Raw genomic sequence first — 12,341 nt, 5'->3', positions numbered from 1 at the left:
GTGTTTGCATGCATTTAGAAACGTTGGGCAGATCTTCTTCCACTAATCTGTATTCCAGTCCATTTTCAGAATGGGAAAGAAATTAGTACAGACAAATACTTCAAATGGGCAGAGGGGATGCGGGTTTTATTCCATGTATAAACGCGTTATAGTGTATATAGAAAATAAAACAATAGTGATTTCAATCACGTGTACCTCAGGATCTTCTGTTCTGCCATGTAACCACACCAATCCACATGGCAGACTTGGACTGTGCCTAGACATCCATGATACTCATACATCTTCTACATCTTCACCCAGGAACATAAATAAATCTACCCAAACAGCAAGCCAAAGTCTACAATTCACCAATCTAAGGACAAGTCTGCCAGCACTCAATCAGTAGGACATTTAGAACGGAGAGACCCTTTATACATAGATCTCACCCGATCAAAGCGCCAGAGCACAAACAGACAAGATGCTCTTTCGAACAACCAACTCTTCAACAACTACTAAGAAACAATAGCTTTATCGCTGTGAAGCCTTCAAATGTGGGGTAGGAGCGGCACTCTGTTTAGTGATGTCAATTAGAACTTTATCAACAATTCGTAAATGTTTTTTCTGCCCATGCACTTCATTTGAATGTAATTCTTGGCCTAATGTTTATTTATCACAAAATGCTTCGATTTTACTGTAGGGACACTTTTTTCATATACATTCTTTTAATGACACTAAAGACTCTAAAGGTAGATACATATTAACAATCATTATTTTGGGTATCTTTATTAGAATTCAGACCCAAAAAGAAGGTCAAATAGGAACCTCTATTATTTATAAATAAATGGTAGTCCTACATTAGTTTAGAAATGCTCTGACTCCTCAATGGTGTGCTTGGGCAAACGTGATGTGATATCTAAATTGCCCCTCTTATTTCTCTAATTGACTCCTTTGGAATTGCAAATACTTATTGTGGATAACACCCAGTTGATCCTTTCCTTAGATAAGGGGTCAAACGGCCCAGAATAAAATTTCCAAAAACATCTCTCCAATGAGATTTCATGGATACAAAACAATCCTATTAAGTGAATTTCTGTGAAAATGGAAATGCTCCTCTTTGGAAAATATGATTTCCCTTCTCTGACATGCTGGTGTCCAAACTCAGTCCCCTCTCCACCAGATACGGTCAATGCAGCAATGAATTTGTGGGGTCAAATTTGACACTGAATTATATTGTCAACCTCAAGCGACAGCAGTAGCCGGTCTGTGTTTCAACCCGATTTAATCCCTCAAGAAATGTCTTCACTTTCACCCCCTTAATGCCAGGAAGACAGTATCATTTGCACTCATTGCGATGAGATTAGACTTTTGCAAAAGCTTGTATGTGGGTTGTTTAAAACAGATAATACACAAACTTCAGATGGTCCAACATGCAGCAGCAGAATGGTGTTACAGCTCCCTAAACAGAGATCTGCATCAGCTGCATTAAACTGACTTCACTGCTACCTAAATATAAAATAATTTTGTTTAAGACACTGCTGCTAGTCTTCAAGGCCTTTGAGGCCATGGGCCCGAGATATCTCACTTCCAGATTCAGCCATTACAAGACCCTGAGAACACTGAGATCCTCAAATGCAAATCTGCTGTACTCCACCTCTTTTAGATTAAAAATAATCGGTAGAAAGTACCTCATGGTGATAGGCACTAAAGCATGGGACCAACTGCCAAATCATCTCCGAACTATTAACATGGAAGATGTTTTTAAAAAGACTTTTAAGACATGGCTTTTCCAAGCTTCTTATGCACTCTGGCATGCTCTCTCTTAAACTGTCCAATTTAGGCACCAGACAAGGTCTATACTGATGCTTAGGCCTATCGCCAGGATGCTCATTTTTGGGTGACAGTGTGCTCTACAAATACGCTATTCATTTATTCATGTAGGACACTTTGAAATATGATACTGCCTTGAAGTAGTACATGAATTTACTCTTAGATTTGTAATGCATGGTAATGCTAAATCTACCTTCAAGTTTTGTCTTAGCCACAATCATTATTTCATTGCAGTCACAGATAGGAAGATTTTTAAAACACTTTTTGTTGTAGATACTAGAATTTCTAAAACAAAAACATCTACTATACTCTCTAGTTAGGCTACATGGCTGGATTTTAAACCAATCTGTAGGCTATATCTAACATGCATAAATACATATAATAATTAAATGATTATATGATATATACATATATTATATAATGTATATATGTTTGTTCACTGGAAAGAAACATTTACAGGGACGTTGTAGTTAGGCTCAGATTTCACTCATACAAAACCAGTGAAATTCAGGAGTTATAATTAACTGAGCTAACTATAACTTATGTCCCCTGCAATGCACTGCTTATGACCTCACATATTTCAACAATCGTGACATGGTCATTAACATCACTGATGACATCCCAAGTGACACCATTGATGACATCATCCAGTGAGTGTAAGTGATTTGTAAACGTTTCTGAGGCTTAAAGACATGTACTAAACTACAGCATAAGTTAAATTACTATTCTTTCTGGCCTACCAATGAGTGATACGTTTTATAACATATGTCATCTGAGTGAGTTTGTGAGTGTGTATCAGTGTGTGACTGGGTATCTGAGTGGCTGTATGCTTGTATGGGTGGGTGTGTGAGTGGCTGCATGGATATGACACTGGGTATATGAGTGGTTGTACAGGTCTGTCAGTGGATATGTGAGAGGCTCTATGGGTCTCTGAATGGGTTTGTGAGTGCTTTTCTGAGATCTGATTGGGTGTTTGAGTGTATGTATGGGTGTGTGAGTGATTATATTGGTGTGTGAGTGGTTGTGCATGTGTGTGAGTGGGTATGTAAGGGATTGGGTGTGTGAGTAGGAAAGTGAGTGCTTGTATGAGCTTGTGAGGAATTTTGAGGGTATGTAAGTTGGTGAGTGAGTAGTTGTGTGGCATGCAAGTGGTTATATGGGTGTGTAAGTGGGTCTGTAAGTGGGTGTGGTTGAATGGGGGGTGTGAGTGGGTGTGTGAGTGGTTGTATGGATCTTTTAGTAGGTGTGTGAGTGGATGTGTGAGAGGGTGCATAGGTGTGTTAGTGAGTATGTGAGTGGTTGTGTAGGTGTGAAAGTGCTTCTGTGGATGATGTCATCAGTGAAGTCCTTTAACCCCATGCGCGCTGCGGGTTTTCCCGCTGTGCGCTGACTTTTTCAAAAAGCCGCGGTTCATGACGAGCTCAGCTCATCATGAGCCTACGACAGGCGTAACTCATGACGAGCTGAGCTCGTCATGAGTGTGGAAGGGGTTAAGATGTCAAGAGAGATGTCATTGACCATTTCATGAGTGATGCAATACAGGAGGTTATAAGCAGTATGATTTTTTTCAGTGAATTTCTAGGTTTAAAAAAATTCTATTTCCTAACTATAATGTCCCATTAACCTTTGTTTTTTTGCTGTGAATTTCTAAGGTTTTTTTACATTTTATTTCCTAACTTTAACCTGTAACCTTTGTGAGAGGGTGTGTGAATGGCTTTATAGGTCAGTGAGTGGGTGTGTGAGTAATTTTGTAGGTGTCTTAGTGGGTATGTGAGTGGCTTTATGGGTCAGTGAGTGTGAGTGGGTGCATGAATGGCTCTATTGGTCTGTGACTGGGTATGTGAACAGTTGTATGGGTCGGTGCCTGGGTAAGTGAGTAGCTGTATGCGTCTGTGAGCGGGTGTATGAGTAGTTGTGTGACCAGTTTTGTGAGTCGATATATGGGTCTGCGAGTTGTTGTGTGAGTGGCTGTATGATATGTAGGTGGGTGTGTGAGTGGCTGCATGGATCTGTAAGTGGGCGTGTGAGTGGCTGTATGATTGTGTGAGTGTGTGTGTTAGTGGTTATGCCGATGTGTGAATGGCTGTATGGGTGTGTGAGTGGCTGTGTGGGTCTGTGAGTGTATGTGAGTGTGGCTGAATGGGTGTGTGAGTAGGTGTCTGAGTGTTGAGATGTATATGGCCATACCTGTGTGAGTGACTGGGCCAGAACTGAACCTCACCTGCCTTTTTATCCCAAAAGATTACACAGTTTTACACAAAATGTCTACCCAATTGGAGTACTTTCTACCTGTTAATTAGTAGATGCTACCTCTTTGGGTAATAGCTAGTGCATATTCTAAATTACAGCTGTGTAATGGACCACGAGGAAATGTCTCCAATGACCTTGTGTGCCTGTAATTTCAGCAATGTGATTGTTCCTCAAGCGTCTTGATCCGCAAGTCTTTGATAATATGAACCTTAATCTACAGAACAGGATAAGACTACAAATAGGGGCCTATCCACCAAACAAGGATACTTCCTTCTAGTAATATGAAGTGTGTCTTTATTTGGTGGTGATTTCTTCAAAATTCCTCTGCATCAAGAACACAGCAGCAAAATTGTTGGGAAAAGTGTTAGGAGGCCTTTTGGTAAGCAGTCCATCAACAGGGGTAAGGCGGGAAGACCATTACATACTACTAAGGAAAACATGGCAGGCCAAATGGACTGTCCTTGCAGATGATTTTTGGCATTTCCATACTTGGGCAACCAAAAGGGAGAACCATGACCTCTGCTCTCAACAATGAATTCACCTCCATTGAAGCTTTCAGATTGTGTTTCCACATGGTTTACAAGAGGAAACACTATTGCTTTGCTTTCCCCAAGTCCAAGAAGTAAGGATCATTTGTGCTTTACAGAACTGGAGCTTCAACTGGGGTACAAGCTGTTCTTATATTTGTAAGTGCTTCCCGTTGAGGTTTAATTTCTGTGAAATGAGCATCAGGGCCAGAATGGAATCTTATGTTTTCCATGAAGAGTCCACATTTTTGCTGAAAATCTCTACCCAACTGCAGTACTTTCTACTGGTTAATTAGTAAGGGCTACCTCATTGGGTAAATGTTAATGCATAATCTGCACTACTGCTGCATAAAGGACCAAGGTAATGTCTTGAGTGATCTTGTGGGCAGGTATTATAAGCAATGCGATTGTTCTTGCAGCGTCTTCATCCACAAATCTGTCATAACATAAATCCTTATCAAGAGAAGATGACAAGACTACAAAGAGGTGAATTTACACTAAACATGGGTACTACCTCCTATCTATACGAAGTAATTGCTTGTTTGTTTGGTGGAAATTTCAGCTTATTCCTCTGCATCTTGAATTCCAAAATCGTTGGGAAAAGCAATTGGGGGCCTTTCGGTAAACTGTTCATCAACATGGGAAAAGGCGGGAAGATGTTTGCATACTACTAAGGAACACGGGGCTGTGCCAAATGAGCAGAGCTTGCATGTGAAGTGTGGCATTTACATACTCAGGGTAATTATAAGGAAGAACCATGGACTCTGCTTTGTAAATTATACAAGTTGAGGGGGGCATTGTGGGAGATGTTTTCCCGCTCCTGTCCACTGGGAGCCGACTTACAGTTTGCTCTTGCTTGGCATGAGCTGTCAAAGCTCCCGCCAAGTAAGAGCACACAGTTATGTTCCAGAGGTGGGCCCGTGAAACACAGAGAGACAGCCTTCGGGGGGTCACGGTCCCAGTCCATTAATGCTCCAGGAGGGGACCGTGCGGTCGTTGGCATAGGTGGTCAGAGTATTTCTACCCGGCCCCCTTCTCTTTTTTTTTTACATTTTTCTTTAGAACTTGGCTGAGTCCGAGTCCCAAGATGGCTGCCAACACTTCCTAGTTAGCAGCTAATCGGATTGCTTCATGAGATAGGTAAGCTTTGCAGAGGGTCCTTGCCCCTAGATATACAAATTTGGCTTTCATTTAATATCTCCTAAACTGCTGAAACGATTTACACCAAAAACAGAAGGTCTTTTCCAAGAGCTAGCGTTCTTCCAAATTTGGTGTAATTCCATCCAGCCCTTCCAGCTGTAGTCATGTCTTACATGTCTATTCGGAATTCAAATGGGGAACAAGTGTTTTGGAACCCTCACTTTTTCTTGCCCCGCTTGATAAATCATCCCAAACCTTTCAACATTAGCAGCTGAACTGAGTGTCATACTAATTTTGGAAATGTTATGAAGATTCAGCAAATGGTGTCAAAAACGATTTTCCTATGGAAACTACGTCCTAATTATGACTATAAATATATATATATGGAGAGACAGACTCCTCTCAACCGCATTCACCTGAGCCGAGGATGGGTTGTGGAGCCCATCTAATGCCTTTGTTGTGCTAGTGAAGATCAACACTTTCTAGGTTCCATGAAGCCTTTCTCTTTGTGGAAGCTGAAATCCATTGATCTACACTAGCACAATAAAAGATTTTTACAGATCCTGGTGTGACACGTTTCTTTTTAAAGAAATATGTATAAATGACAACCTTTGGGACAGATGTGGGCTGGCATAGTTGGATAGTTTGCTTTGGAAAATCTAAAATACTTACTTGTAATTCTGTGGCCATATGTGGGGGAGTCTTACCATGCAATGATAATAATGCTAACTCTTCGTATTACCTGTGTTTCTCACAAAGGAATTGCTAAAATGTTTGTTAACAACTCACAGTTCCCACGGGGTTACCGAAAGCCTTTTGGTGGTAACAGGGAGAGATATATTTGTGGTGAAATGTGGTTTTTGCCACATCAATAATGTAACTCATTACCCATAGAGTGTCACTGAAAAACACATAATGCATGTAAATTGGAGTAATGTGTGACTTAACACGCATTTTCCCATTTGTACAGAACTACAAACAATCATCTAATTCTGCCGAGTTCTCACAGGGCTGGGAAAAAGGTAGCTTTCATACTTGCCACTTCTACCAATGCAGAGAGAATCTAACATCTGGGGTTGTAGCAGTCATAAGGGATCACACCATTTTTCTCTCAAAAGTATTCTGGATACTTCAAGATGGCCTAATCTGCATAACGAATGGGTGGAGTGCTTTCTCTGTTGGCCAGCCAAAGGTAGTGGGAAATCTCCAGCGTATTTGGTATGCATTGGGGAATTAGCATCTGGTGTGTTGTGAATCTCTGAATGTAAGTTATCTTGGTTTCATATGTCACTCTTAACGCCTTTTAGATCATTTATTCTTACTCACTTCCTGTGCTTTCAGTTCAAAATATCTATGTATAACAACTGTTCCCTTTAGAGTGCGCACCTGGGCGGCCGCGCACATTGTCATTTATTGCCGTGCAGGGGGCCCTCCAGAGCGCGCATTTCAAAGGGTGCGTCTGCTGATCAGCAAGAGAGCTCGTTATGGGTGTCTGAAAACTAACAAAGATACGGGCACCCACAATAAAAAGGACAACTCAGGGCACGGGTAACTGGCTGGCTTTAGTTAAAGCACAGCAGAATGACCATATTTGACTCTGTTGGAGGCCGATTACTGTGGGCTGCCTCCAAATGTTGTGGCATTTCTCTGTTGTTTTACAGAAAAGGCTAGAATTGAATTAAGCACAACACAGTAAATCAAAAGTATTAACACATTACAAACAGTTACTTATTTCAGCAGAGACTATACTCTGTTTCTACATTCAGTTTACAGACACTCTTTTAATTTTAGCTCTAGCCCAGTGATGTTGAACCTTGATTTATGCGTCCGAGCTGTAAATAAAGATGCCTTTGAATTCTATGTTTATCTTGTCAAATTTCCTGCATGCTTCAAACACGTAGGTCAAACGTCAGGTTATGTTGTTTGCTGCCTATGTTTTTTTTTACACAGAACAGGTGTTTTCAAACTCCTTTCACTTTGCAGTCGGAGAAAGAATAGCAAAGTGAATTATGTGCCAATCTTGCTGGGGTACATGTAGTGTGAAAAATGGAAAGGCTGTAGGATGTCATTTTTTCGTAGCACATAACAAGCAAGTGACTACCTGTAAATAAACTGTATACATTCAGCAGTTATGAAAGCAAAAATAAAGCACATTTCTGTATAATTGTGAAGTCTGATTTTAACAAAGATTTGAATAGGATCAGAACAAATCTTCACCCTCAAATAATAAATATTCACTGAACCCCGATTTCCACACATTATCATTTATTTGCAAAACAGTTCAAAACTGTAAGTCTGTGTACATTTAGTGACAATGTCAAATGAAATCTTCTCTTGGTAAATGACACTTCACTAACATACCATCCTTTAGTTACATAAAATAATCACCCACCTCATGTCCATTAAAGCTAGGTGAGCTGTGAATGTTTGCCATACTAAAAAGGGGGTTGTGGTTCTAAAAGGTTTGGAAAGCACTGCACTAAGTGGTGGCAGTTAAATGACACCAAAAAAGTACTTTTGCTAAATATCTTGGTTCAAATGTACTAAGCAAACACAAGAAGATGATGGGCGGAGAGCTGAAACTTTTTAGACACTCACCCCCAGTCAGAGATCTGGGTTGAATCCATCATCGTTCTTAAGCTCACTTTACCACCCCAGTTCAGACACAGCTATATGCAAATTAGTCATACATTTCCTTCCCCTTCATTTGTTCATTTGTTTGTCTCTCCCTTGGAGTATTGATGCATTACTTCCAAAGCTCATCTTAGTAAGTACTCCATTTTTTTTATAGGTTTTAAAACTATACCAGAGTGGGTATTTTACATCTGGCTGCCTCATGTACTTCTCCCCCTCCTGCTGTCTGTCTAGTTGCTTTCTCCCCCAACCCGTTATCCATGTTGTAACTTGCTCTCTGCCAATTTACTCCAGCTGTCTGTGTTGTTGCTTGCTGCCTCCCACTCTCAGTGCTGTTACTTGCTTTCCCTAAATGCTGTCTGTACTCTTGCTTGCTCCCTCCCTCTCTCCTCTTGCTGTCCATGTTGCCCCCTGCAACTGCCATAACACAAAAAAGGGAAACATATGATGCTGTCAATGATGGCTGCATCATAGCACCTATTTTAAAAGAAAACTTTAGGCCCTGCACGCCTCCTACCATTTTATCCACAAATGAAAGAGAGGTATTGCCTTTCACCTTTTTAGAGGTAGCACGCTTACTCGTGTTAAGTCTCAGTTGTGCATACAGCTCAGAAAAGTGTGCACACAGACACTTCAATGCCCCACAGCAAAAAAAAAAAATAATTGAGGGAACATTGTGTAAAACTTATTATTGGGATTCATTAGGACCACAGATGTAGTGCTCGTTTTGTTCATTACACATGTTTGCAATTGATTGTTATTAAGATGGTACATGCTATCTGTAACAATCTATTAAAAATGATAGTTTTGAAATACCTTGTTGGAATAACCTCATCTCCAAACATCCACATTATACTCGGCGTGGGAAATCCAGACACGGAGCACTCCATAACTGCATCTTGCCCTTCAATTGCTAAAACATTTGTTGGTCTTTGCAGAAAGATTTGTTGCCTATGTAACCCAGATTCTGTGAAATATAGAAAAAACAATAAACATGTGTAGCTACAAACAGAACATCCTGCCTGTCTGAGCACACTGTTGGAAAACAGAGCATTGCTATGCACTAAAGCTTCATTATGCATATGCGTAGTCCCACATATCATGTTATATGTACATTAGATAAATTACTCTAGGCACTGCAAGAAATTGCAGAATAGATTATTCTTCTCACTTCTTTCATAGATGACATGATCTATGCAAAACGCATAATTTTCCTGAACCAGTCAATCAATTTTTGCTTGGAAGAAGACAGGAGTTGCCGGAGGGCAGTGTCATCAATCAGATATTTGATGCTTTCATTTCATTGGCTGATAAATTTCAAATGTAACATTAGATCAATGGTTTGAGGCAAAATGCTAATTGTAAGATTGACTGAACCGAAGTTAAATTCATCATTATAGGGCGATGAACATGTGGTTGGTGCACAAAGTAAAATAAAACCTAATAGAGAGACTGCGCTAGACATGGCTACTGCTGATAACTGAAATATTCAAAGGCTACAGCTTTTGCAGACTCACAGCACAGGGGTGCGCTTTAGAACCAACAAAGGGGGTGGGATCTAGATATGTAAAATCAAGATCAGGAATACACCATCAAAAATGGGAATCAGAGAGAGTATGCTTAAACATTGACTTTGCATTGAAAAATGTCTAGTATCAACCCATAATGTAAGGCGAGATTTAACCCCTCCCATGCTGATGACGAGCTGAGCTCGTCATCAGCCATGGTGCTCGTGTGCTGATGATCAGCTGAGCTCGTCATGACCGTTAGAACGCTCACACGCGGGGATAATTCCCCTGCTGTGCTGAGCGTTCTAAAGAACGGGCGTGGCCGTGACGAGCTGAGCTCGTCATCTGCACACGAGCACTGTGGCTGATGACGAGCTGAGCTCGTCATCAGCACCGGGGCGCTGTGCGTGCTCCCCCACCCCCCAGCACAGCGGGGGAATTACCCCTGCAGAGAAGGGGTTAAATGTATTCAGGGTTTTAAGAGTGAGTATTACAAATACACATAGGACTCTCACCTTAAAGAAAGTGATGATCTTAAGATCATGCTGGGATGATATGTATGACTTGCATGGGGTTGACAAAATGTTCCATAGGTACGCATGGAAACCTGTTACAATTGCAATTATCAAAGTGTAAGCTAACAAAATGTTTGCAAAGTCCAAAGTCCATAGTAAAAAGAACAAATGTAATTTCTAAGTTTTGTTCTGTGCTGGAATTTTATTTTTTCTGTTTTAAATTTGCAACCAATCTTAATATTTAACGCATTTGAGGATAACCTTGTGACTATCCAGAACCCAGGAAAATTAACGGTGTTCACAAACTCATCATTTATTCTAGCCCTTGAACATTCACACTCAGCCTGCTCCCAGCTCTTGTGTGTAGATTTACTCACAAAATATGCAAAAATATTAATATGGGTAAATCATTTTTCAAAGTGCAAAATTAACTTTGACACGTTCTGTGGTAACTGACTTTCAACCATCTTCTACCTCCTAATTCTTCAGGAAAGATCACATATCAAGTAGCTTGACTGCATTAGTGAGTTGGATAAGCTTAATTATAAAACCTTGGAACATAATCATATTTTTAGTGTTTTCTATCTGGAACCCAGTCAGCAAAATGGGCCAAGGCAGGTTCAAAATGTTCTATTTGAGAACTAACTAGGAACAAAACTTGTTATAACATAGAGCATCACATTTTGAGAACAGGGCATTGCCCTCTGACTTGAACCATGAACATTAACAACACTGAAAAGCGAGACACCGACATATATGTCAAAGGTATCAATGGCTTTCATCCAAAGGCTTCTTCTATGTCCTTAATAACTGGCAGCATGTTCAAGAGGATTTGGATTCATCATGCCTCTACCTCCATACTAGTTCTATACACACCCTTTCTTCTGCCACCAGATATGCTACCTCTTCCAAAAGCATTTACTAACCAAATGTATATAGTAAGTTATCATAAGCTAGTCTTAAGTGCGCCCAAGGAACTTTCCAGGCATTATAATATATGAAATAAATAAATAAACAAAGAAGTACATAAAAGGGTTGCATAGGACTCTGGAAGCAGTATTTACAGCATTTTATTCTATTTTCTATTATCATTGCTAAAACACAATCTATATATTATTGTGAATAAAGCTTTGCTTTCTATTAACCTCTTCCACGCTGATGACGAGCTCAGCTTATCAGGCAGCACGGTGGCGCTGTGCTGATGACGAGCTGAGCTCGTCATGGCCTCCGCGGGGATAATTCCCCCGCTGTGCTGGGCGTTCCATTGAGCGGGCGGGGCCCATCAGCAGAGCGCCACCGTGCTGCATGACGAGCTGAGCTCGTCATCAGCACCGCGGCGCCGCGCGCGGCCCCCATCCCCTCTGCACGGCGGGGGAATGAGCCCTGCGGCGATGGGGTTAAAACACAACTTGCATACATTTTTGCCCACCTAGACTTATTTTTAATAAATCTATTCTGTAGTTTAACCTAATATTTTGAGTTGCGAATGGCAGTCCAAATGGACATGAAGAATCCAAATGATTGCTACAGCTTCAAAGAAGGCTTGCACAACACATGGATGAGCCCTAAAGTCAGATGTTCCAATTAGCCAGTACCCAAGAATGAACCTGCCCTGTAAAGATTGAATGCTGTGTTCACCGAAAGGTCTGCATAAGCGCAAGAGAGTGAGACACAGAAAAAAACTATAGCCTCCATTTTAAAAAGGGAGTTACTAACATAAATGTGCTGAAACAGACATGTTTTGGCTCTTTTGCCAGTGTAATAGAACTGTTGAACTGCTGAAACAAGTACAACGAGGTTGTTTTTACATAGGGTTAGAGGTGTGAAAAAGTGTAAATTCTGCTGGACGTTTCATGTGATATCACTGCATATGCATCAGTACAGTATACCAGCCTCACTGGGTACACTCATGGCAGCTGTGAGCAGTTAGTTAGAGAAAATGACATGCTTCTGTGCTGCTA

General features: G+C 40.8%; 1 protein-coding gene across 1 annotated transcript in view; it reads right to left on the bottom strand.

The window, feature by feature from the left end:
* Positions 1 to 12,341, bottom strand: part of DCC (DCC netrin 1 receptor) — an 844,139-nt gene that overhangs the window by 584,515 nt on the left and 247,283 nt on the right. Inside the window, exon 4 of the mRNA XM_078677748.1 lies at positions 9,174 to 9,324. Within this exon, the coding sequence (XP_078533874.1) occupies positions 9,174 to 9,324 (151 nt within the window). The remainder of the gene's footprint in view (positions 1 to 9,173; positions 9,325 to 12,341) is intronic.

The sequence above is a fragment of the Lissotriton helveticus genome, chromosome 2_1 (genome assembly GCF_964261635.1).
Source record: "Lissotriton helveticus chromosome 2_1, aLisHel1.1, whole genome shotgun sequence".
NCBI lineage: Eukaryota > Metazoa > Chordata > Amphibia > Caudata > Salamandridae > Lissotriton > Lissotriton helveticus.
This window is presented reverse-complemented; position numbering and strand designations above follow the sequence as displayed.